Genomic DNA, 26875 nt, shown 5'->3' with positions numbered 1-26875 from the left:
TGCCTGCAGTGCAATGAAGTCACAACAGGGCTGCTCTCTGCTGGTTTGAATCATTTCATGTTCCTTTCATCTCCTGCAGCCACCACTCTTTGTTACAGAAAATACAGACTTTAGGAGATGATGTGCACTGGGAAATCTGGCCCTGTTTGTGTGTGCATCCACTCTGCAGCTCTTACTCCGTTAAATGAAGCTGATTTTGTTTTCCTCCAAGTTTGTCAGTGAAAAAGAGCCTGTCTTGGCTACAGAACTCTGTCTGCAGAACAGCCTCTAACTCAGTAACACACAAAGCAAATGCAAGTCTTCTAGAGAGCAATTTGAGTCTCAGTGTTACAGTATCACAGTATCACTAAGGTTGGAAGACACCTCGAGGATCATCGAGTCCAACCTGTCACCACAGACCTCATGACTAGACCATGGCACCAAGTGCCATGTCCAATCCCCTCTTGAACACCTCCAGGGACAGTGACTCCACCACCTCCCTGGGCAGCCCATTCCAAGGCTCAGTGAAGAACTTTCTCCTCACCTCCAGCCTAAACTTCCCCTGGTGCAGTTTGAGACTGTGTCCTCTTGTTCTGGTGCTGGTTGCCTGGGAGAAGAGACCAACCCCTTCCTGGCTACAACCACCTTTCAGGTAGCTGTAGAGGTCACCCCTGAGCCTCCTCTTCTCCAGGCTAAACAATCCCAGCTCCCTCAGCCTCTCCTCAAAGGGCTTGTGCTCAAGGCCTCACCTCAGCCTTGTTGCCCTTCTCTGGACACGTTGTGAGCACTGCTGCTGCTTCTCTCTCAACACATCAAACACTTCAAAAGCAGAGGCTGGAAATCCACTTTGCCTCTCCTATGAAAACCAAACTGCAAACAGCCCCACATTATGTGCTTCAACTTTTAACTGATCCAGACATCATGCTCTGAGCAGGTGTTGGCATGGATGCTGGGTGACAGGAAAGCTGGCATGACACTAAAATGCAAGTTACTGATCAAGCTAAAAACTCCGCTGTGATTGTGTGCAGCTAGTGTGTGACGTAGAGAATGCCAGGTTGGAAGGGACTCCAACGATCATCTGGTCCAACCTTTCCAGGTGATAGGGCAGTTGCAATGAGATGATCCAGCATCCTGTCAAGCTGAATCTTAAACCTGACCAATGCTTCCCTTGGGAGAGGATTCCACTATTTGATTGTTCTCATGGGGAAACATTTTCTTCTGGAATCTCTCCAGCAGTAACTTGTCCCCACCACCTCTGTGTTCCCTAAGGGATTCCTCATAAAAAGAGAGTCTCCATCCTTCTGGCAGCCACCCCTTTTCTGTCCTGGTCCATGGTGGTAAGGTCTCCCCTAAGCCTTCTCTTTCCAAGGGTAAACAAACCCAGCTCTCTCAGCCTCTCCCCAGAGGCTAGCTCTTCCAGCCCTCTGATCATTCTCATAGAAAGAACCAAAAGCAGAACAGGTGCTAGCTACAAATTGGAGGTTCTTGGGGCAGAAGAGAGAGAGGAGAGAGTCAGATTTAATTATTCCTGTCACTTATCTGAGTGTGCTAGGAAAATCAAAACTGAAAATGGATAGGAACAGCTCACGTGGTTCTCACTTGTGCACTGAGAAAACTTGGGAAACAAGCAAAGCCTGTTTGGAAAGGAGCAGAGAATTAACTTATCAAAGAAAAAGAAAACCAACAACCCTGCAGAGGATCTGGCAGTAAAAGAGGATGAACCTGCCACCTGCTCACAAGCACCAAAGTGCTGGGCAGGGAAGAGTAAAGCATATGGACAGGAGTCATATGAGACTGGTAATGGCTCTCAAATCCGGGCAAAGCTCTACACCTCGGTGTTGGTCACTCCTCCTCAACAGCTCCTTGCAACTGCCTGTGGCTAAGGCTGATAAGGCTGCCACAGAGCATCAGCCAAGCCAGTGACTCCACACAGATAATTAAAAAGGCGTGACTTAATTGTGCAGGCATTAGCCCACTGAAAGCCCCATTTAACTTCACAGGCAGAACACAGAGGAGGCACAAAAGGTGAGAAATAGAAACCCAAAACTTCTCTGTGCCTTATTAACAGCTCCTCACCACACTGCACTGCAATACAAGACTCAATACACCTCGGTTTTGTTCAGCATCAACTTATGGGGAAATGAAGATTTCCTCCAAGACAACGTTAAACTCCTGCTCTCTCCTGGAAGAGGAGAGGTGGAAGTGCTCCAGCTCTCAGATCCTAGTGCCACCTGCCCAGTGATAAGACTAGGAACAATAGGTACAAGCTAGAACACAGGAGGTACCACCTCAACATGAGAAGATCCTTCTTTATGGTGAGGGTAGCGGAGCACTGCAGCAGGCTGCCCAGAGAGATTGTGGAGTCTCCTTCTCTGGAGACTTTCAAAACCTGCCTGCATGTCTTTCTGAGTGATCTTGCTTTGGCAGGGGAGTTGGGCTCAATGATCTCTGGAGGTCCCTTCCAACCCCTAATGTTCTGTAGTTGTGTGATTCATAGGGTCAGACAGGCCCATGGCTTTCACACCATTACTTCATTTATTCAAACCTTTCTGCTTTTTGGGCTAGTTTAAAGGCAACAAGGCTTAGTCAGCTGCCACAGCATCATCGGTGCCCTACACCTTGCAAAGGGCTGACCAGTTTCAGCACTGACAGAGGCAAAGGTCTTGAAACTTTTATTTTTCTTTGAGCTCTCATTAAAAGAGGAAAAAGAGTGAAGGATAAATATGGACCCTAGCAGGGAAGTTCAAGTGTTAATACATGGGAAAGAATCCATGTAGGAAAGGAATGCCACAACTGGGAGAAACCCTTTTGTCACACACCACACAGTTTTCAGCTGTATCAGACTAAAGGATCCAGCACTACAGAACCATGAGCTGCCATGTAAGTGCCACTGATGTAAGGTGATTGTTCTCTTAGTAGCCAAGGGGATGTTTCTGCCCTAGTGTTTGCCTCTGGGACATTTCCACACACAGTAAGATGCCTCAGGGCTCCTCCTTCCTGCTCTGGGCGGTGCCATGCTGATGAGGTAAGGTCAGAACCCTCTGTGGAGGAGGTGCTAAATCTTCCCCTTGCTCATAGCTTGTGAGTAAAGCAAATTATGTTACACACATGTTCAGAGATCAGAAGACAACTGATGAGCAGCATGGGTAGCCAGAACTGATGCTAAGAAAAGGCAGAAGAAACCATAGCCTGTGTTTGTAATGTTCAGATGTGGCATTTCACACTCATTGTAAATTCTGTCTGAGGCTGAAATCTACACTGAAAGTTCTTTGACTGTTTTCCTCTGGTCAAGTGCATTTCAGGTTTCACCTAAATATATCACAGAATTGTTTTGGGTGGAAAGGAAAGATCACTAAGTCCAACCATCAACCTAACACCACCATGGCCTTTAAACCATGTCCCAAAGTGCCATGTCCACACATTTCTTGAACACCTCCAGGGATGGCGACTCCACCACCTCTCCTGGCAGCCTGCTCCAATGCCTGACCACTCCTTCAGAAAAGGAATTTTTCCTAATGTCCAACCTGGCACAATTTCAGGCCATTTCCTCATTCTATTGCCTGATAATAGGGAGAAGAGACCATCTCCACCTAACTCCAACCAGTGACAGGAAAGACTGATACTTTAGGAACTGGGAGGGATATACCTCCAAGAAAGAAAATGCTTGCAGAGGAAGATCAAAAGCAGAGCTCTTAATCTAGAGGCTTTAGGACAAAAATTACTAAATGCTGTGGCAGTCTAAGGGAAGGAAGCCAATTTTCCAGCTAGACACCAAGAAAAAGAAGCCTCAGTTCCTCCTGACCACGTGAGTAACCACAGAGGAAACAGTTTGTCTTTGCATGGAGAATTCTGGTTTTAAATTGGTAAAACTGCAGATCTGGTTATAAATTGTTTAATTCCAGTGCTGTGTTAAGAGTGGGACTTGATCTTAAAGGTCTCTTCCAACCAGAAGAATTCTGATTCCAAAATATTCAATTCAGAGATCAGTTCTGACAAAGCCACACTTTCCTGCACTACTGAGATCTTAAAATACTATACTTTTAATTGACAAATGTTTAGGAGTCCTCGTTTCAATCGGTGCTTTTCAAACTAAATCACTGGGTATTGGAGAGAAATTCCCTTTAGATCAATTATTGGAGAAGCAGAACTCAGGTTACTCACTGCAGTACATAAGAAATATTTTTACAGCTGACACCATGTTAGTATAAATATTTATGAGGATTTTATCTCTGTGCTGTAAATTTTAAGTGATTTTAAACTTGGCATGGGAACAAAACAATTATTTCTTAGTGAAGATGAAAAAAACAACTGTATCAGTTCATGAAAGTCAACATTTTCTCCTGTTCACAAGGGTTTCTTATCCAAAAGGGACTTGGGCAGGGAACAAAGCCACACACAGCTCCCTAGCCTTTGACTCACAAGTTATACTTGGCCAAGGAAAAATATTGGCTAAACCAAACATGTGCCCCACAGCAGCAACACCTTGCAAGGCATGGTGCAATTCTTAAAGGAGTGCACAAGAGAAGGACTTGAGGGTTCTGGTGGGTGAAGAGCTGGACATGAGCTGGCACTGCAAGCTCATAGCCCAGAGCCAGACAAGTCCTAGGCTGATCTCCATCAGCGTGGGCAGCAGATGGAGGAAGGGGATTCTGTCCCCCCTGCTCAACTCTGCTGAGATCCCACCTGCAGTGCTGGGGTCAGCTCTTCAGTCCTCAGGACAGGAGAGACAAAAACCTGTTGGAACAGGGCCAGAGGAAGCCACAGCAATGCTGGGAGGGCTTGAAGCCCTCTGTTGTGAGGCCAAGCTGAGAGAGTTGGGGGTGTTCTGCCTGGAGAAGTGAAGGCTCCAGGGAGACCTTGCAGCCTTTCAATACCTAAAGAAGGATACAGGAGAGGGACATTTTATAAAGGCATGGAGTGACAGGACCGGGAGGAGTAGCTTGAAACTGGAAGCAGCTCAATTGAGGTTAGACATGAGGAAGAAATTCTTCCCCATGAGGGTGGTGAGACACAAAACAGGTTGCCCAGAGATAACGTGGAGGAGCCAAGCCTGGAAGCATTCCAAGCCAGGTTGGATGGGGCCTTGAGCAACCTGGCCTGGTAGGAGGTGTCCCTGCCTGTAACAGGGGCGGTGGAACTAGATGACCTTTAATGTCCCTTCCAACCCAAACCACATGGTGATTCTGGGATTTTAAGGTGTAAAAAGTTGTTATTAAAACCTTGCCTATGAAACAGCCCTTTTATTTTTCTTTCTTTTTTCTTAAAATACTTTTGTCACAAACACATTCTAGTCCTCAAGTCTCAGTAGCCGTAGCAGTGCCATTACCTTTTTTTTTTGAGGAAGGGCAGCATGACACACTCTTCCCTCAAAAAGCATGATTATGCTCTCCTAATTGTTTTTAACAACCTGAAAATCTGACCTGTTAATGCAGTTGAACTTCCAACATGATTCGTAGTTAATACTTCCAAACTTTCACACAAGTTCTTCTGGAAGGATTCTATTATTTGTTCTGGACAGCAAGGAATAGAAGGTAACTCAGAAGGCACTTGCAGTTTATCACTAGAAGCTATATTACCTCCAAATATTCAAGCCAGTACCTTTTCACTGCTCTTTCTCCACATGCCTCTTCTTTTTCAATCACACTATAGACTACCTACAAGTCACTGCAAGAAATCTTCTCCAAAATCGAAGAAAATCAATACACTTAAAACTCATTTTAGAAAGGGTGAGCCCAGGCAAAGTGAGCCTCCCTCTCACTTCTGACAGCTCCAAATTTTTTTTTGATTACACTCTGCAATATGCATAAAGGATTGATAAATCTGGCTTCTGAGTCTCTGGAAAACCTGCTCAGCTGCAGTCTCAAGCTGATCCAAACACCTCCATTCAGGACTAAAGCACAACAGTCCCCGTCGCAGCCTCTCCACACTTCTTGCTCCACGCTGCCCCCAAGTGTAAGCCTGCAGAACAAACTCAGAGCAAGCGCTTCCCAAGGCAACCCTACAGGGCAATTCCTTCACTCTTACAATCACCCCGTGTACATAAATCGTGTATTTCAGTTCAGTGGAAGAAAAGAAAATGCTTAAGAGTACGTATCGAGGGGGGAGAGGTTTCATTTATGGCACTTAAATCACTTGGGGGGGATTCTAGTTGCAGATCCTGCTCATGTGGAAAGAGTGGGATGCCTCTCCCTGCAAAGAGACCCAGCAACATATTTGGCTGAGGTGGAACTTGATAGAGTTGAATGAATTGGATGGACTTTAGTAACGTTCAGCAGAGGTTTATCACAGTCCAGTTTGATGGAAAGGTTCATTCTATTACTCTCTGGGAGAATTATATAAAAGTAAATTGATTTGGGGTTGGGCTGGAATGATTTTTATACAGATTGGGAAAGAAAGGAGTAAGGAAGCCGTCCCATTGTGTCATAAGGTTCAGAAAAGAACCCTGCGCTCTCTAAACTCCTTCTCAGAGACGAGTCTGGGTGCAGCTGTGCTCACCCTAACACCCAGATTTGGTCAATGGTTCATGCAGAGGATTAAATGAGACCATCCCACTGTGCCACGATGTTCAAAGTGGACCCTCTAAAAAAAATTCATCTATGAAGTGTAACTGGATCCAATCCCAGTCCCAGACTTGCTCAGTGGTTTATAACTAAGGATATTCAGGTTCAAAGAAGGGCCATGAAGCTGGTGAAGGATCCAGAGAACAAGTCTTGCAAGGAGCAGCTGAGGGTACTGTGGTTGTTTTGTTCAGAGAAGAAGCAGCTGAGGACAGATCTCACTGTCCTCTCTAAGTCCCTGAAAGGAGGTTGGAGCAAGGTGGGGTGACAGCCTCTTCTCCCAGGGAACAAGCAACACAATGAGAGGAAACAGCCTCAAGTTGCACCAGGGGAAGTTTAGGCTGGACATTGGGAAAAATTTCTTCCCCAAAACAGCTGTCAAGCCCCAGAATAGGCTGCCCAGGACACTGGTGGAGTCCCTATGCCCTTCAGGGGTTTCAAAGCCATGTGTTTATGGTGCTGAAGGATGTGGTTTAGTGGTGGCCTGGCAGTGCTAGGTTAACAACTGTACTCCATGATTTAAAGGTCTTTACTAATCTAAATGATTCCATAATCCATTGCTCTAAACAAGGACTAAGTTCAGACTGCCCAGGAGATACTTTTATTCTTCCTGGCACATTTCTACAAGCCTGCACTGTTTAAAGAGCAGGAAGGAAAGAATGTAGAGGGAATATTATCCTTCTTGAACTTACAGAGTTGGTTGACTGTCATTGTTACTGCTGCAATACAGGTTTTGACACATGAAAAACACTCTAGGATTGGTAAGAGCAAGCCCCAAAACTTTATGTCCTTCACTATATCAGAAATTTGCCCTAATTCCAGCAGGCTTTGCATTTGAAAAATGAATGCTCTGAATTATTCAAAGGTCTTGCCATCAGAGCTAATGTTTTAATCATGCCATAGCTTGAATTACACTCTGATGAGAATGGCTTGTTACCAAATACTGGGAAAGAAATCCTAAGTCATAAAAAAGAAACTTTATTACAAGAGATCTGAATGTCTCCAACAGTTTCTTACTCTTTTGCTACCAAGAAACAGTTCCAGGCAGCCTGGATACCAATATTCTTACTGAAATTACAGAAGTAAGCAGACATAACAAATAGCAGTTTGGCAGCAAAAGATGTCAGTGGCTTTTAGGAACAGCTTAAATGCTTACCTGCTGATTCCTTCTAGGATATCATTCACAGCTGCCAACAGTTTCTGCAGACCTAAAAAAGCTTCTTCAAATAAAGGCTTTGCTGTCACTGCATTAGGGTCCAACTTTTGGAAAATTTCAATACTAGTTAAAGAAAAAAAAAAAGAGATATTGAAAATCAGCTGATGAAAATCCCCACAGCCAGAGAAACCCAGCATCTACTGTATGCACTACACTGAGTATCACAAAAACCCACCAAGGTCAAATATAAACCTATACTAAAACCATATTATCTGCAGCAGTGTTAGAGTAACTGTCACAAAGGTAATGTCTTACACTTGTATTTCTCTGTTCACAACTTTCCTTGGCAACTGTACTCCATAACAGTATTTTACCTTTGACTTAGACTTACGATTAAAATTCATTTGAGAATGAAAGTCTCATCGTTCACAACCTGAGCAAACCTCTTAGGTAATTTTTAGGGTAAAGAAATGCTTCCAATTTTCCTAGCATCTTCAGCTTCCAGGTTTACTGGAACAGGTTTGACACCTTCCCTGTAATGGTTGCACTGGGACAATGAGCTGCAGTGCAGTGATGAAGCATTATCCCCGCAGGTACAAAGTAGCATTTTCTTGACAGACGCAAGAGTGTGAAGTGACCTTCGATTCTAAAATATTATCCTCTTTACACAGCACAGCCCTTAGCAGGTGGCCAGAGCAAACAGTTCAGCTGCATTTCCTTACCAAGTGGCACACTTAAAGAATTTCTCCTCCATGCCTGCTATTCCAGTAAGAGAACACATTGGGACTGTTCTCTGATGCATACCCACAGCTGAACACCACACGCAACGCCACACCAAACCCAGGCTCTCTGCACTGGTGTAGGCGAAGAAGAGTCTGCTGCTGTAGCTCCATAGAACAGTACTGATGCCATTTCTGCACTGGAGTTACTACCACTGTTTATTAGGTGAGCCCTTCACAGACCACCAAAAATGCAGTGCCTTTGTGCTTGGCATAACTCAGAATCCCTCCTTTGAAAAGACTTCAGATAAGACTACAAAAAGCACAGTATCTATTCTGACTTGGTGAGGGCATCCAAAAGTGTGCAGCTCAGTGACTTTCAAAAATAACCCAAATAAAAACCATGGTAAAACATCTAGATGGGGCATGGGGGTAATTTCCTGCAATTTCAAGCTTACAGGAGGAAGGAAATTCCTCACTAAATTCTGCATTTGGATTTAGAGTGAAAGTTTTTGCTTCAAAAGAAAAATTTATTATCTCTCAAACTGATTAAAGGTTAAACCCAAAACAACCAATTTGGCATATGCTAGTTTACCTCCACAGTGTTTGGAAAGTAAATAACCACAAGGGAACTTAAGGGTTGAATGCCTCCTTCTTTATGGATAAAGATGAGATTTTCATGGATCTCTCACACTTGTAGCTCTCACGGAGTTTTCAACAACATTCTCTAAGCAACTGATTTCAGTCACTGTCCAGAAAAAGAACAGCAGAGCAGGCGGGTAACTGAGAGCATCCACATAACCATTTGCATGCTCCAGACCTCTTGCTGTGGCAAGTTGTGTGGGGTTTAATAAATTTTGATGAATTAGTAATAGCTGCCTCCCTAAAAATAAGACCCCCAGTTTCTAAAGCCTGTTTGTTTGGAAATGATGTAGGGCTCTGTAGGAGCTCTAAACTTCAGCATACCATACCTGTACAAGTTTATTGTATTCCATACACCTTCAAGGACTGACCAGATTTCCTGGTGCCTGTTTTCTTGAGCCACCTGAAAGCTTGAACACGACTCCCCTTCTTCAGACTCTTGCAGATTTGGTGCCATTGCTTCCATTTTTTCACACCCAGCATTTTCTGAAAGAACCACGATGTCTTCTGATAAATCCTGCTCACTGTCTGACCTCACCTTATAAAACAGTTTAGCAAACAAATAGTGAATGTATTTCATTCCTAACTAAAGAAAACCTGAACACTTCTACATCTCTTTTTTCCAAAGCAATGCTCACCAAAGCAAGACTAAACACTTCCAGTCACAATCATCTTTATTATTATTGTCTCTGCATCTAAAGCATCTTGGCTTTCACCAAGCTTTTCCTCTAGATGTATATATTGGTATTTCTACAAGCAGGAAGCTGCAGCAGAGGGAAACCCTATGCCAAAGCTTCCCAGGAGGATAAGCTGGTATAAACCAGAACTGCTCTCACTCCCTATGCCACTGCTGATGGCACACTTCCTCTGCAGCAGCAAAAAGAAAATCTGTCCAGATTAAACTGCAACTGGTCTGTCACTGCCCACAAGAGCACTTCTCTGGGAAATAAAACAGGTCAAGAGGACACAAGTTTTCAGACAGAATGCATGCTGCTTAGGGTGGCACCATCCACAGAGCTGCAGACTAAGGGGCTGACTGCAAACCAGAATTAAAGCACAGAGGGCAATCAAGGCTCCCCAGATCATCCTTACTCTCCTTGACCATCTTCCACTTTCCTCTCCTTCAGCCCTCTCCAACACTGAAAATTACTTTCTACAGATATTCTTTTAGTGAAGACATTTCTTCTAGTGTCTAACCTAAACCTCCCCTGGTGCGACCTGAGGCCGTTTCCTCTTGTCCTATCACTTGTTACTAGGGAGAAGATGCTGAACCCCACCTGGCTCCAACCTCCTTTCAGGGAGTTGAGAGCCAGAATGTCTCCCCTCAGCCTCCTTTTCTTCATGCCGAACCCCACTTCCCTTAGCTGCTTCTCACCAGGCCCATTCTCCAGACCCTTCACCAGCTTCACCGCCCTTTCTCTGGACCCACTCCAACTGCTCAATGTCCTTTTTGGAGTGAGAACATGAAGCAACTTCAAGAAGATGTTAGGTGAACAATACTCAAGCTCCCCTTACCTCTGTAAGCATTTGGTAGAGCTTATTCAGTGCATCATAGGCCTGGGGAAGCACCCCATCATAGTCTGACCTCGAACTGAAAGCATGGAATAATTTTTTGGATTCCTGGAGCATGATCCGCACTGCTGAAGAGTCAAGTGGTTTATCTGATGTTTAGGCATTAAAATGGGAAATAGAATGAAGAAATAGTATTAGATGTTGGGAGTTATCAATCTTAGGAAGCATATAATCAAGTATGTGGATTAACTGAAACACATAAAAAGCCTTGAAAAAGGTTCAGAAGCTTTAGATAAAACAGCCTCAAGAGAAATGTATGTGAAATGAGGATGGCTAACTTGTTAACCAACGCTTCCAAATTTACCCCAGGATCAACTGGCATACCTAAAATAATTCTGCACAACAGCAATACCTGTGAACATCTCTGTGAAAATCAAAATATAAGAGACCTTCAAAGAAATGAAAGGGGTTTGGGTGCTTTTTTGTTGGGTGGTTTTGAAAACAAACCTCCCTGTCCTCATCCCTACCATGGCAAGCATCTGTCACGGATCAGTGTTTTGAATCACTTCAATCACTTGTCAGGGAATCCTGGTTCAGATTCTTACCCTCTGTGGAGTGAGTGGAAGGTCCCTCACTCAGAACAGACACAGCAATATGCTTTTGTGAGGCAGAATGATCATTTGACAGTTTAATCGATTTGATGGTGTCATGGGTTCAGTCAATTGACTCTGTGGATGAGTATTCAATCCCAGGCTGACAAACTTAAACAGATTTATCAATATTCAATTTGACATCCAGCCTCACCTTATTAATTACTTCATGGAAGAAGTATACAAGGGAGAATTCGGTTATACTCAAGTTAGGATGATTTATAGAGACACTGGACAGTAAGGGAGATCTTCCTGCTGAGCAGGAAGAGTTCAGGTCTCTAAACTCCTTTGTAGAAAGGAGTCTGTGTGGATTGATCCAGATTTAGCCTCAGACTTCCAATAGTTTATACCTAAGGACAGGGGAGCAGGGATTATGGGGATAAAACCACTTAACTATTAATCAGTTATTAGGGTGATCTAACAAGATCTACCACAATCAATAAAGAAACTTGGCTAAAGATTGAAGAATGGCAATATTCGTATCAGATGCACCATATAGTTTCCTAAACCAAGCCAGCACCAGAGCACCCCAAAAAGCCTCAAGGGCTAATACAGCAGCAGCACCCCTTACTTGGGGTACAACCCTACATGAGTAACTAATTCATTGCCTCCTTGGCTTAATGGTTCTTGTTGTCTCCCCACTGTGGTCAAGTACCATATTGCTCCCAGGGATTCTCTCTTTCTGCCATTCCTCCCAGTTTGCTTACAATTGTTGTATTTGCCTAAGTATTGCACATCCCCACTGTAAAAATATATTCCAACCATACATCAAACCTATTTGAGCACTTTTGGCAATTTTTCATATTAACAAAAAATTATTAATATTAAGCTACTAATAGTTCTATTGATATCCCTATTTGACATATGATGTTCATAAATTCATAACACCCCCTCCACACTGTGGTTTTGTGACATTACTACTTAAACATGCAGAGTAGGTACCTTCTCAAAGTATCTTCTTCTAAAACCAGAACTTGTGAAGTTTTTCACAAGTTAACTGGTAAAATTCTCAGAGATCCTTACCTGTACAAAGGTGATTATAGAGACATTCAATGGCTGAAAGTAAACTCCTTGGCACAACATAACCAAAAACAGCCATCCAGTGTTTTTTGTAGCACTTCAGCAGGTTTACTAATGTCCATGGTGGCTTCAAATAGAGTATCTGAAAGACAGTATTTTTATCAGTCCAAAGTCTGATTTTCACTTAGATATATTCTGATACATTTCACAACTGATGGGCAATACACAAACTGATGTTCACAGCAGTCCTCAGTAACATTACAAGTTCTGCTTGTTGGAGTCCAGTATCTCCTCAGTAATGATGTTATATTCAGATTTAACAAGTCTATCTACTCAAAATTTAAAACCATCACCACTTGTTCTGTCACAACAGGCTCTGCCCAAAGACTGTCCCCAACTTTCTGATTTGCCACAAGAAGGTCCTCCTAGAGCCTTCTCGTCTCCAGGCTGAACTAGCCCAACTCTCTCAGTCTGGCCTCACAGCAGAGGGCTTCCAGCCCTCCCATCATTGCTGTGGCCTCCTCTAGCCTTGCTCCAACAGGTCCATGTCTCCACTGTGCTGAGGACTCCAGACCTGGCCCCAGCACTGCAGGTGGGGTCTCAGCAGAGCAGAGGAGCAGAATCCCCTCCCTCTACCTGCTGCCCACACTGCTGGGGATCAACATTTGGCTCTGGGCTATGAACTCATGGTACTTGCTCATGTCCAGCCTTTCACCTGCCAACGCCCCCAATTCCTTTTCCACAGGGCTGCTCTCAATCCCTTCATCCCCCAGCCTGGATTGGTAACAGGGATTGCCCCAACCCAGGTGCAAGACCTTGCACTTGGCCTTGTTGAATCTCATGGGGTTTACACAGGTCTACTTCTTCAGCTTCTCCAGTTCCCTAATACAAAACATGATGGAATAATTTCTTGAAGGACAAATTTTAAATGGTATGATTTAACCACACTGGAAAAGCTGAAACAGACATTCAATGCAACTAATAAAAAAAGAGTTGTGAAAATTCACATTGAACAGCCAGCATCCATGTAACTGTGATACAAGAGACTACTAAAACACAGCACGCCATTGCAGGTCACATACTCATTCCTGTTGCAACAGGATTGTTCTAAAACCCAACACTGAACTGCTCCCTGACAGTGAACTGTTAGTGAACCAAGGCTGTTTGCCTTGGCACGGGTACTGACACTGTTAAAACACTAAGGACACTGAAACCTTTGAATTCTAGAAAGGTCAAGAAAGATGGCAGAAACAAATACCTCCATCCACAGGTTTCCATAAGCAATTTTCATTTCAGTCTCCAAAATACAAGACAAAGCTTCTCCTAAGTTCTTTTCAAGGTCTGGAAGCATATTTGGGAATCGTGCAGTCAGACTAGCATCACCTCTTCCTGTTTTCTCCAATTCTGTAGCTATCAAACCAACAATAACAAAAGGTGCTTATTGCAACTGTGTCTACAGGTAATCTGCATTGAATGTACACAAATAACTTGTCCCCAGAAATAATGACAGAATGCACTTGATACTTATGTTATAAAGCAGAGGGGCCACAGCTAATGGGCACTCTTCAGTGGTGGCCCAGCGATAGGAAAAGGAACAACGGGCACAAAATGGAACCCAGGAGGTTCCATCTGAACAGGAGGGAAAAACATTTTGCTGTGAGGGTCCTGGAGCAGGCTGCTCAGAGATGTTGTGGAGTCTCTTTCTCTGGAGAGAATCCAAACCCACCTGGACATTGTGATCCTGGGCAAGCTGCTGTGGGTGTCCCTGCTTTAGCAGGGGGGTTGGACTGGATGATCTCAGAGGTCCCTTCCAACCCCCACCATGATGGGATTCTGTGTAATTTGGTTTCAAGTATTTCCAGTCTTTCTGTGTGTATTTTTAATTATGAGCTACTAACAAAGATGATTAATTTCCTCAGAGCATTACTCACTTGTGATCTTACTCCACATTTCTTTTTTCCCCTTAAATAACCCAGATTATACACAGCCAGTGGAGTTATCAGCAAGTACGAGGAGGTCAGTTTGTAGCTCAGGAAAAATCAACAAGCAATCCAAGAACCAAGTTCTGCTGTTTGGGATAGCATAAAATGTTAGGAGTGCTCTTGGCACACTGAATTTTGCAGCTCTTAAGAATAGGACCCAGACTGTCTCAAGAGGATAAACCTCTTTTCAGCCCAAAAAAAGTTCAGACACCTTCCAAATGACTATTAACAGAGAAAAAAAAAATCATGCTATGTTTGTTCTACTATTTGAATTGCCTAGAACTCTGTGACAGATGTTTTAATAAAGGTCTCAAACTCTCAGAAAACCATTTTCCTTTGAAAATAAACCTGCCCTAAGCAAAAAGCATTCCCTAAGGATTCAAAGTCTATGAAAGCAGAAAATACTGTCCCTCTTTATATCCATTACATGCCTCAAAAAGCAGCAGAGTGCACATTAAACAAACTTACCACCTTTTGACTGCTGCAGCTCAGCAGAGTCCTGGTGCCTGTTCGCGTTCAGATTCCGGAGAGCTTTAACCAAATCAGCTTTGCAGAAGGCCTTGACCTCGCTGACAATGGCTTTATTACATAAATTTTTATCATCCCTAGGAGAAAGGAATTAATTGTTGCCATAAAACTGACATTCCTACACAGTAAGCAATAAAAGCAACACACTGAAAAATTATCTTTGGGAAGCTTATTTTGTGAGCTTCATTTATAATTGCTTTCCCAAGCAATTAGAAGCAGTTCAAAATATTAAACCAGAACATGAGCTCAAATCACCTGAAAAAATTAGAAGTGTACTGAAAAATGTTTTAGGCTGTATGCTTACTGTAAGGAAAAAAAAACAGCTATAAATACAGCACTGATGCACAGTTGCTATGATCTTAGAATGCAAATAAGGTAGTAATTCTAAGATAGAAATATCTGATTTTTTTTCCACTGTTCTACTGGCCAGATGCTGCCCTGCTTGAACACAGCTACTATAAAGACAAGTACAAAGTTGAACCCCAGCACTTTCTCCCAAATTCCCATTGCTTACATTGATAATAGGATTTTCAGCTGAAAATCATTTCTGAAGTCACCTCTTGGTCTTTACTCAGAGAAACCTGAAATCACTGCCAACAGCCCTACCAATGCTGTGACTGAAACAGTGATATCAGCAGCCACCCAAACCACACATCAACCTAAACCAACTGCTGTCTAGTGTCTTAACTCCACTTACTAAATAATGCAGGCACAGCTCTTACAAGACCAAAGCAAGCTCTTTACAGGACTTGTCAAGGGATATTAACCCTTAATGTATAAAATTGTGAATCAGTGCTTAGAAGTCAGCTGTTACCCTCCAAAAACAACACAGAGGCAGACCTGTCTCCACCTTCCCCCTAGGAGTAACCCTCAATGCTCATCATCCACCCCAAACCAGAGGCAAACCTATCACCATCTCCCCTCTTTCTCAGATTAGCCCCTGCCAATGTTCAGCACTGTTTCCAGGCAAAAATACAGTATCTAACTGCATCTCCATCTTTTAAACAAATATTCTAATTTTTATGAGTAATCAGAGTAGAATCTGGGAAAGCTATGCTGTAAAAGTGTTACAATTGAATATCGAGTCAAGTTAAATCTATTTCATGCCTCAAGCACATGAAGGAAAATGTCTACAGTCTCTGTTTTATGACATCCTTCTACTCTAGCTTTTAAGACAATGATTGCTCTTCTAAAAGCTTAAATCACAAGCAGCTCTTCATTTTAAGATATAATTCGAAAACAGTGCATTTGGCATGAGACTATTTTACACCTCACAAGTGAGCTAAAACTACACAGGAACTCACGTGCAGAGTATGACAACAGCTTGAGGAAAGAGGTTCTGATACTGTAGACAGCACTGCAAAACACGATCATCATTGTTCTCATCACTCAGGCCATCTGCAAGTTGAGTTAAGACAGTGCTGACATGTTCAGAAGTAACTCAACGTTAAGAAATACTTCAGTGTCATCATGGTCAAATTGAATGGTCCCCAAACAAGGACACAGAAGTATAAGCTAAACATGCATCTGAGCTTTTGGAATTCTTAGGTACTACTCCACTCAAAAACATTATGGTTTTGTCAAAAAAAAAATAATCAAGTGAGCCACACATCAATTTGACTAGATTAGATGCTGTGATGACCAAGTCAAAACCAAAAGCACACAACATAGCCTTAGCTCAAAAGTAAAAGCTACTAGAAGAATTTCCTTCACTTATATATATTGATTCTATATCAATAAAGGTGAGAAATGTCTGATAAAACAACAGTGAACAGAGCACTAATCTGAGGAAAGTACTGGATATGGTCTGAAGGCTGCTGTGAGCTATTAGCTAGTTTTAATTAGCAGAGGGAAGACTATATTCACCTAGAAATGTAGTGCCAAGGCTCACACTGGGGGAACTGCAAGGATTAAACACCCACACCAAATCAACTGCACATCTCTTACACATTTTTTGGGAGGCAAGCTGCATGGACTGCCCCCACAGTTTTGAATCTTGGTTTTTGAGACACCTGTAGATGAACTGGACTGCAGGGATAGCTTTGTCCCGAACGTGCTGCAACATTTTCCCCTTCTTCAGGTTGTCCAACTCTTGTAGAACGACCCAGGGAATTATTAATGCAAGTCTGCCAATGCCTGGAAGGAAAAATAGATCAACACAACCTAAAAACAAAGGCATTTTGAAGAGCCATACAAACTACTAGGGACAATTTCAATTCAAACATCAGTTATGTAAGTTTACACTTATCTTTTTGGACAGTAGTTTTCATATCCCATGTCCAAGAGTATCCAAGCATTTAAAAATGAGCTTGGCCATTGAAAAAGGCCAAGTGCTCTCTTTCTAATCTAACTTCTAACTGGCACTGCATGAGTTACACATTAAAATTACAGTATTAGGCAAAAAGAGAGAAGATGCAATTTTAATCAACAGGGTATTTTGACCACAGTGTGGAGGAATGTATTTATCAATGCAAATCAGTAGCTAAAGGGTTGGGGAGCAAGAGGATGAGGCCAGACTCTTTTCAGTGGTGCCCAGCAACAGGACAAGGGGCAACAGGCACAAACTGGAACCCAGGAGGTTCTATCCAAACAGAAGGAAAAACTTTTCTGTGAGGGTGCTGGAGCCCGGGAGCAGGCTGCCTGGCTCTGCTGGGCAACCCAGTGAGGTTGTGGAGTCTCCTTCTCTGGAAGGAACCCTAAAGATCCTCTAGTTCCAACTGCCCTGCCATGAGCAGGGACACGTTCCACTAGCCCAGTTTGCTCAAGGCACCATCAAGCCTGGCCTTGAATCCAATCTGAACCAACGTGCTGAGAAATTGCTCGCACATCTCAAGAACTCTGTGACCTTCACCAAGACAGAAATAAAGCACGGGCTGCCTGCTTATCAGACTTCACATGCTTTTAGATTTCTATGGTAAATGATAAAAAGAGTGGAAAACATTGCTACCACTAGTAAGAGATTAAATGCTTAAAATTATCATCTTACATTAGGTTAAACTTATTTCCTCTAACAAATCACGCACATTCCTAGAAATGTTGTCCAGGATCATTTTGTATTAGGAAACATTTCCTCACTGAAAGAGAAGTCAAGGCCTGGAATAGGTTGCCCAGCAGAGTGGTGGAGTCCCTATCCCTGGAGGGATGAAAAAGTCGTGTAGCCATGGTGCTGAGGGAACACGGTTTAGTGGTGACCTGGCAGTGGTGGTTAATGGTTGGACTCAAGGATCTTAAAGTTCTGGCCAGCCTAAATGATTTCATGATTCTCTCAGGTATAAGCATGGTAGGCTCTATGTTCACAGCTGAATTCTCCCCGAGAGGCAGCCTATTTAGATTCACAGAACCAGCCTCTCAGCCTATATATGCTTCTGCATGAAATCTGCTGCCCTTTTAAGAAGCTCAGATTTGATTTTCTTCATGTAGCCTGAAGTTCTTACAAGAGCTGAAGTGTTTTCAAATGTCCTGGTGATCTCCATGGATTCTCATACCTGGTATGTCCTCAGATTTCAGGGATCTGACAAACTCAAGGTGACTAATCATTATATTTGTGTCGATCACCACTAGTATGTTCAGACCAGAACTAAGAGCCTCTGGGGGAAAAAGAAAAGAAGACAACTTGTGAAAAGATCAGTTGCATCCTCTTTGCTCAGACCACCAGCTAACTGTTACAACTAGGTGTAAGCAGATAGCAAAGAACACCAAAACATGACATACCAGCAGAGATATTCAAATCTGGTTCTGGAAGATCTATTTCCATGCTTGTGAGTTCTCCACATGTCTGTACTACAGGCAGTGCCATCCTCTTCTCCACACGAGCAACATGCAGATCTTCAACTATCTGCATCTACAATGAAACAAACGTGCACATATGGCATCAACTGTAAGTAACTGCTTAAGAATTGTGCCTGAGAAAGACACTTCTCCATGAACGCTGCGGTGTTAAAAATGACAAAAAATTTAGCATGGCAAAGTTTAAGTTGGTAGAGCAAAGCCATGAGATCCTTCTGCACATCCTTCACTATCAGAAGTCCACATAAGCCACTCAAAACACAGCCTAGAAGGAAGGGTTTTTTTGTGACCTTTCCAACTAGTACCCAAAAACCTCATTCCTTTTTTTCTACATAGACTGCAATCTCCCTGATAGCTGTTTTTTAACAAAAAGTCTATTTTCCTGCTTGAAAGTTAGACGTTGAAATAGCCAGAGCACGTAAACAACTGTGAAGGTCCACTGTGCTGCAGACAATAACAGCAAGGCAGTCTGTCTAGCTCAGAAAGCTCCTGATAGCTGGACTTCAGCAGGTTTGGTTAGGATCTGAAAACAACACTCCACATTTTTTGAAGTCTAGATCATAAGCCAAGAATGCAGAAGAGTAGGAAAGGTCACAGAAGTGTTCAGCTACACAACCTTGGTGCCAGAGTTTTTAATACAACTTACAAGTGTTAAATTAAAGCATTACTAACCTCTTGGTCTGCTTCTGGGCTCTGACTATCTTGTGGAGGTGGCAAGACTTCAAAGCTCTGTAGGAAGAATTTAAAAATGCTGTATCAACACCATCATATATCAAGGGAGACTGAGGAGCCCCATGTCAAGAGTTCTGAAATACAGAATCATATAATCGTTATGGTTGGAAGAGACCTTTATGATCATTGAGTCCAACCACTCTCCACCTCTATGAAGGCTGGTGCTAAGCCATGTCCCTCAGCACCACATCTCTGCCTCTTCGAAACACCTCCAGAGATGGGAATTCAACCGTCTCCCTGGGGAACCTGTTCCAGTGTTTGAGAACCACTTCAGTGAAGAAATTTCTTCTTGTGTCCAACCTAAACCTCCCCCCTATTGCAGCTTGAGGCTATTTCCACTTGTCTCATCATTTGTTGCTTGGGAGCCAACCTGGCTCCAACCTCCTTTCAGGGAGTAGTAGAGAGACCTTTTCACTCTTGGCCTCCTTTTCTCCTCTTTAGTATAAAAGCAGCACACCACTAACCGTTTGGACAGACCTGATGTCCTCACATTTTTGGTAGGAGTCAGATGTGTGCAGGACCTCAAAATTCTAAAAACAAATAGGAATGAAATAGATCATGTCTCAGTCTTTTAAAGAGCTTTTGAGATAACACTGCATATTCCCAAGCCAACTGAATAAATACCAAAGTCTATTTTCAATACCCACCTACAGTCTCACAGGGCTTAAAAGGATGGCTTGTTTTAAAAATATATGTAGTAGTTTACACTGCAAGCCTGTTTGTTCAATCCTTTGTGGCTTTATGACTACATGATTCTTCTGGGCTTCCCAGTACAAGACAGACATGAATTTAATGAAGTGACTTGAGCAAAAGGTCACTAAGATGATTAAAGGACTAGGACATGTAATACAAGAGTCTGAAAGAGCTGGGACTGCTTGGCCTGAACATTAAAAATCTCACTTTTTTTATAGTGTTCAAACAGGCTGCCCAAAGAGGTTGTGGAGTCTACATCTTTAGAGATACTCAAAACCTTACTGGGCACAGTCCTTGGCAATCTGCTCCGGGTGACTCTGCTTGAGCAAGAGGGCTGGACCAGACCTCCAGCAATGTCTACCAACTTCAAGGATTCTATGATTTTGTAGGTGATGGTGCTACCATAACGGGAATTAACATCTCCTAATGCTAGGCATGTAAAATGGGAACAACAACAAAGCAACTACACCCAAGATAAAGCTGAGGTGCAGAGCCAAACACCAGCTGGAACTCAGAAACAAACCCATCGCAGCCAAAGGTAAAGTCCTGCAGGAAAAGCACAAATTCCGTCCTAGGTTTACAACACGTTCCCCAGGTATTACTTTGCCAGCAATCAGCACCTGTTTGCCAGGCAAGTTCTCAATGCTTCAGCTTATTCATTAAAAAAAAAAAGACACAACCACATCAACTCCAAAAAAACCCTACTGACTTATACAGAAATTAAAGTACTCTACCTCCCAGCAGCAACACTATGAAAGCACACATGCAGACAGAGTCCTATTACCCAAGGACTTTGTTTCTTTGGTTTAACCATTTAGCAGAGCAAAGGACCATTCCCACATGGTTTACATTGGAAGCATTTGTTTAGTTAGCGAGGAACTCCTATTTACAACCTACAAGACAACAGTCTCCTTAAATAAAAACTGCCTGCTATCCAAAAACTAGCCTGAAACCTCCACCTGCATAAAGCAATGGACTGGGTTCTCATTACCTGCTTAGAACACGATGCTTCAATGTCCCTTTCTGCAGTCCCTGAATCACCAGTGGCTTTACCCGAATTGGCATCTGTTTTCCTTCGTTTACAGAGGTCCCACCGTTCAGGGGGTTCAGGTGAATAGTGTGATGGTCTGTGTTTAGTCATATGGTGTTTTTTCTTAGGAAATTCCTTATATTCTTCTTCAGACTCTTCTTCCCAAGGCCTAGGTAGTCTACTTGGCTTCTTAGTGGAAGGCTTGTCTCCATGCACAGTCCTTGTGGAGGTGTCAAATAGTTTTTTAGGAATCCTGACCTCCTCGCTCTGTTTTTTTGCTCCGTCTGCTTTTCTATGAGGTATATGTGAATCAGACACAGATGACTTAAACTTTTCCACCATTGTTTTTTCTGCTTTTAGCTTTAGCTTGCAGAGTTCAGCAGCTTTCTCTGCCGCCTTCCTCTTCAGTGCCTTATCTCTCTGAAGTTCAAAGCTATGCCAGAGTTTTTTCCCTTCTGTTCCATCAAAACGACTTCTGCTGGTAGCCCCTACCTCAGCAGCACGTGTACTTTTGCCCTGCTTAATTTCTTTGGCTTTAAACTGGATAACTATTTTCTTTTGCTTTTCAGTTGGGATTAAAGAATTGTCTGTGGTTTTGCTTTGATTTGGAGATTCTCTTTGGGACCTATTTGGAGATTCTCCTCGGGATTTATTTGAAGATTCTCCCCGTGATCTTCTCAAAGATTCTCCTTGTGATCTTCCATCAGTTCCATGAGAAACAGCAGAACTTTGATCTTGCTTCTTCTCTTTGTCATCTTTCCCTATTTTAAATCTAAGGAAAGATTATGAAAAAAGTAACGTAATCTTACCCTGCTAAAGAACAAACCAACAAACATTTGATTTAGGCAGTTACAGCTCAGAATTGATGAGCACAGCTTGTTATGGTCTTGAATACAAACTTGCAGCAACATGTGCATAAAATCCGTTGAAGCGGCAGTTTTAGTATTTACAGCAATCTTATCTTACAAAATTGAGGGAAAAAAGCTATTGGTGTGATACACTACTAAGTTTAATTTCATTTTACCACACAGCTAAGTTTTAGCAGTGGTTTTACTATACATGAAGTGTCTCACCCTAAAATTGCAAGTGTGGAGCAGTTCAGCTCAGTTATACAGAAGAGCAAGAATTTACCTCTGAAGTTCTGTCTCTCCTTTCATAGTATGTTTGTAAGATCTGGTGTCTTCAGAGTTCTGAAAAAAAAGACAAAAATGGGAGGGCTTATAGAGGCAACACCAGTTAGAAAGAAAATCTTCATGAGATAGAACAAGGTATTATTCACTAGGATTTTGAGTAAGTTAACCCTGAAAAAGGCTAGAATTTAATATTGAGATTTTATTGTATTTAAGAAAAATGTGAGGAGAAAAGTGAATGTGGCATTGCTACCAATACAGAAAGATCAGCTAACTAAACACAGTTAGGATTCATGTGTTTCATATACTCTCACAAGTACCAGTACATAACAAGATACATTTTTGTGTATTTTTATAAATTCTGAAGGCAAGTTACCTGAGGGATGATTCCAGCTACTCCTACTCAAAGCCAAAGAGAAGACCTGTCTAAGGAGGTTTTTGTCCAGAAAGGATGTGTTACTAATTTTCATCAGACTTCCTAACTAGGTGCACCATTGAGAAAGTGGAGTTACACAGGTCTGGCATAAAGGTATTCCTCAAACAAAGAGCTGCAACAGTCCCTGTTTAGAAAGCAGTTATATCACTACTTGGCATATCCATACTGCAACTGTTGCATTTGTATTGTGGAATAATTTTATATGCAGTTTCCCCAAAAACTAAAACAGGGTGTAGGAAATCACAAGAGAGATGGGTAACATACATATTATTTAGATAAAGAAGCTTTAGACAGAACATCTGATGTGGGGAGGATGGAGTCAAAAACTTTGGGACAGACTATGCTTATAATGAACTGGTGTGAAACCAGGCCAACAAGTATGGAAAGGCCTTAAGTAAAGGACAGGATGACCCCAAAGTGTAAAATAATCAGAAACAAGACACATTAAGAGCAGTATCTAAAGAGATAAATTACTTGTAAATAATATAGCTTCTTTACACAAACCAGAACAAGATTTGGACAGAGATCAAACCATCAAGCCTGTGGCGGTTTTAATATTAAAATCCACCCCTCCAGAAGAAGGGTTTCAATGTCAATGTAAGGACCACCTTAGTGTAGTGAACCAGGCAATGGGTGCAGTAGAGGGATTGTGCTGGTTTACACCCATCCTGGGGAGGGGGGAAGGTTTTGAGAGCCCTGCTTCCCCCAGGGGACAAAAGAAACCTGATCCAGGTGGACTTGGCTTCCCCCTCCCAGGAGGAGGAGTCCCCTGGGTCTGAGTTGGTCAGTTCCTCTCCCTGAGTTGGTCAGTTGTTCTTTTCAACCTAGCTCCTTCTTTCCTCAAAAGTCTCTTAAACGCTCTCATTAATTTGGTCATCTTAAACAAATTTTCTCACTTTCCTCTTCACATTATTGGTTTGGGAAAAGTGTCCTCCTGAGCAGATTGGTTTAGGTGTTCTGTTTACAGTTCCATGTCTATCATTTCACCTGGCATTATCCGGGCCATCCAGTTCCTCCAGTCAGCTCTGTGTAAAGCTGGTCTCATTCATACTGTGACAAATGCTCTTTCACTCATTATTCTGTAACCTATGGCCATGGTTATACCACACAAAAACCCCTAAAGCCCCCACACAATCACACCAGAATATGACTCTGCTTAAATGGCTCACTCCCACCTGGAAGAGCTGAAAGTACCTCTTATCCATACTGTGATCACATTCATTACTATTCAGAAGCTTCCATATCCTTTTGCTATTAAGAATTTGGGTTGTCAGTGCCTACCCATAGTGATATTTAATGCGTTTTCAAACAAACTGAAATCATGGAAGAGTGTGTGAACAACCTGTTGATATTCAAACTGGTGTAGACATTAGGAACAGCAGTACAAGGTTTTAAGCCAAGTTTTTACCCTTTGCATTATAGAAGTAAAAAACCCCACCACCTCAGGATAAGTTAATGATAAAAGACTAACCAAATCATGATCAGGAGTTCAGGAAGAAAAAAAAATAAAGAATTGTTGCAAACATTTGGCTTTGAATGACATTTTCTATATGAGCAAAAAACTTCTAACATGGATAACTAGCTCTAAGGCCATATCGTACTCCTTTATAGGATTCCAAATACTTTTGAGACATTTATGATACACCTGTTGGGAACTAAACTTCTCTTAAACCTGACTATATTATGTGCCTTGGTTAACATTAGTATGCGACTTGCTTAGCATGAGTAGCCAATTCCTGAAGCTTTAGGCTGCAAACTGTAAGCCAGAGGTGGGTGAACTCCGGCTGAATTCTTTCTCAGTCACAAAAAGAATAGCTGGGAGTACTTTTGTATGACTCTGACACGCTTGTTACTAAGCTAACATGAAATTGTACAAATAATGTTAATGAAGATTGTATGCTTTGCAATACAAGGTAGATTGACCATTACCATCATAGGAAATGAACCGTTCTTCAAGGGGCTAAGAGTTCACTCTACCTACAGTCAGTAGAAAACAGATGCTCCAAGTGCAGATGGAACAAAAATGTTATGAAACTGTGTAAGTAGATAAAATTGCCCACACCAAAACCCCAACCATCAAAGAGGGCAAGCAACCATTAAACAGTATGACTGGAAAAATAGCTTCTCCAAACTGGAAGAAGCTCAATTTAGACTAGACATTTGAAACAAATTCTTCCCTGTGAAGGTGACGCAGTGGAACAGTTTGCCCAGAGAAGTTGTGGAGACTCCAAGCCTGGAAGTGTTTAAATCCAGGCAGGATGGGGCCTTGGGCAACCTGGTCTAGTAGGAAGTGTCCCTGCCCATGAAAGGGGTTTGGAACTAGATATTGTTAAGGTTCTTTCCAACCCAAACCAATCTCTGATGACAAGACACACGCTTATTAAGTGAACAACTTACGTAATAGACTATGAAGCTTTAGAAAGTCTTGCTCCAGAGACCCAGCTCAAGCTACCCCTTCTCCTGTACCATTTTGTTAAATTATTTATTTATGAGACTCAAGGTATGAGACTCTACCTTGGAAACTGAGGGTTTGGACTGCACTTAACACCCTACAAAGTTCATAGCGGGGGGAAAAAAATCTAGCAAATCTAACAAAGATCACCACCCCTGTAGCACCTGCATTTCACAAGCAATTCAGTGAAAGCTTACTCTCTAGGTACAAATATGTACCAGAGTACATTGAGAATTTGGGTCATTGATTTAAGTCTCAGTAGTTAAAAGGAAACACAGTTGCCTGCTAAAAAGCTGCTGGGTACAACATGAGATTAAGTAGAACGTTAAGATACATGAACCAAGCTACAGAAGAATTGGGGAAAACAACAGTATGTTTGGTAACAGTTTCAAGCTCAACTTTCCCCAACCAAGAAAATATATTAAATACATTAAAAAAACCCCAAATCTCTTTTCTGATACCCACACTACTCATTGTCTTTGGAGGAAAACCTAAGCTAGCTTTCCATTAGAACTTGCAGTTAACTGACCAATTAAGCCCTCCTGCTGTTCTTAACGACCCCACCTTTAAATGTGATTCACTCTTCTATCCCAAGACTGCTAAATACATCCTGTCCTTCTCTTGAACACTGGAGTTTCAACTAAAATACTGATAATAGTAATAAGACAGCTGTTCCTACTTTGTCATCCTGGCCATCCAAACAGTCTTCCTTTCCAGTTAATTTCTTCAGTTTCTTTTTAGACATCTTCAAATCCTAACAAAAAACAACGATGCCATTATTATTTAATTCAAGTTTGTATTTCCAGCTGGTATACAAATTAAATTTTAACTGCATAGAGAAAGAAACTTTAATACTCTCCTTTTGTTTTCTCATTATAGAGCCACAGCATATTTCAACAGAGTTAATTATTCACGTCTCACTACTAGAGAATGTCACAGAAAAAAAGGATGGCAATTACTGTTCCATCTGCTTTAGTGACATATTTTGCACCAGCAAATGCATTAGGCCGAGACAAACATTGAACATTTAGTCATACAATCATCAAGTTTTAAGCGGTTCCAACTATTTAATTCTCGCCTTAGTCCCCGTCTCCCCCCTTTCGCCTGGGATGGAGGTAACATTGTGAAATCTCGCAGACGGCTATTACCCTCTTCAGACACTTAAGTCTTCCGAGCCCGCCGCGAAGAAGCAGAGGTTTACAGAAGGCTGGAACAAAATTTCACCAGAAGCTCCCAAAGCTCTAGAGATGAATTTCCAGAGCACAGGTCAACTATCTAAACAGATAAGCCCCAGAAGGAGCTCATCCTTAACACGGGAAAAACAAGTAAACACACAGCTCTAAGACAACCTTCAACATGAGTGGATTGAAACGGGTGAAGGACAAGCTGCCGCTCCGCCACCACCGAACGGACAGCAGCCTCCTTAGCCCCAAACCCAGGAGTGAGGAAAAGGCAAACACAGAGTGACCGTCCGGGGCCCCTCAGAGAACAGGCCGGCCGGCCTTCCCCACCGCACCCGGCAGCTGCCATCATGCCCCTTCCCTTCCCCTTCCTCCTTCTGCTTCCCTTCCCCAGCAGCAGGGCACTCCGCCTCACACCCAGGCAACTCGAACGTACCCTCCAGACGAAGCCAAGGAGGGCAGCAGCTCCGAGCCCCGTCGCGTCAGGCGGTCCTGGCAGAGAAACCTCAGGGGTACCCCAAGCGCGGTCCCGCTCCCGGGCCAGGCGCTTCCCTGTCAAGCACAACTTCCCCAGTCGCTGGCCTCCGGGAACAGCGGCTGCCCCGGCTCGGCTCGGCTCGGCCCGGCCCCTCCCCGCCGCGGGGCGCGCTGGGCAACGCCAGGACCCCGGTTCAGGAGCCGGAGGCCCAA

General features: G+C 42.8%; 1 protein-coding gene across 2 annotated transcripts in view; it reads right to left on the bottom strand.

Moving 5' to 3' along the window:
* Window positions 1–26791, bottom strand: part of SWT1 (SWT1 RNA endoribonuclease homolog) — a 35883-nt gene extending 9092 nt beyond the window's left edge. The window contains exons 1-15 of one of the 2 annotated variants that reach the window (XM_054165420.1): window positions 26622–26791; window positions 25684–25758; window positions 22118–22176; window positions 20948–21758; window positions 19204–19260; window positions 18457–18586; window positions 18231–18332; window positions 16693–16881; window positions 16050–16143; window positions 14686–14822; window positions 13494–13645; window positions 12239–12377; window positions 10569–10714; window positions 9383–9591; window positions 7693–7815 (exon numbers count right to left, since the gene is read on the bottom strand). In XM_054165420.1, the coding sequence (XP_054021395.1) occupies window positions 7693–7815; window positions 9383–9591; window positions 10569–10714; window positions 12239–12377; window positions 13494–13645; window positions 14686–14822; window positions 16050–16143; window positions 16693–16881; window positions 18231–18332; window positions 18457–18586; window positions 19204–19260; window positions 20948–21758; window positions 22118–22176; window positions 25684–25749 (2414 nt within the window). In that variant the 5' untranslated portion in view covers window positions 25750–25758; window positions 26622–26791. Of the gene's footprint in view, window positions 1–7692; window positions 7816–9382; window positions 9592–10568; window positions 10715–12238; window positions 12378–13493; window positions 13646–14685; window positions 14823–16049; window positions 16144–16692; window positions 16882–18230; window positions 18333–18456; window positions 18587–19203; window positions 19261–20947; window positions 21759–22117; window positions 22177–25683; window positions 25759–26621 lie in introns of those variants that run through there. The other variant, XM_054165421.1, reaches the window with a different exon arrangement.
* Window positions 26792–26875: the final 84 nt, after the last annotated feature.

This window comes from Dryobates pubescens, chromosome 11, assembly GCF_014839835.1.
Source record: "Dryobates pubescens isolate bDryPub1 chromosome 11, bDryPub1.pri, whole genome shotgun sequence".
Taxonomy (NCBI): domain Eukaryota; kingdom Metazoa; phylum Chordata; class Aves; order Piciformes; family Picidae; genus Dryobates; species Dryobates pubescens.
This window is presented reverse-complemented; position numbering and strand designations above follow the sequence as displayed.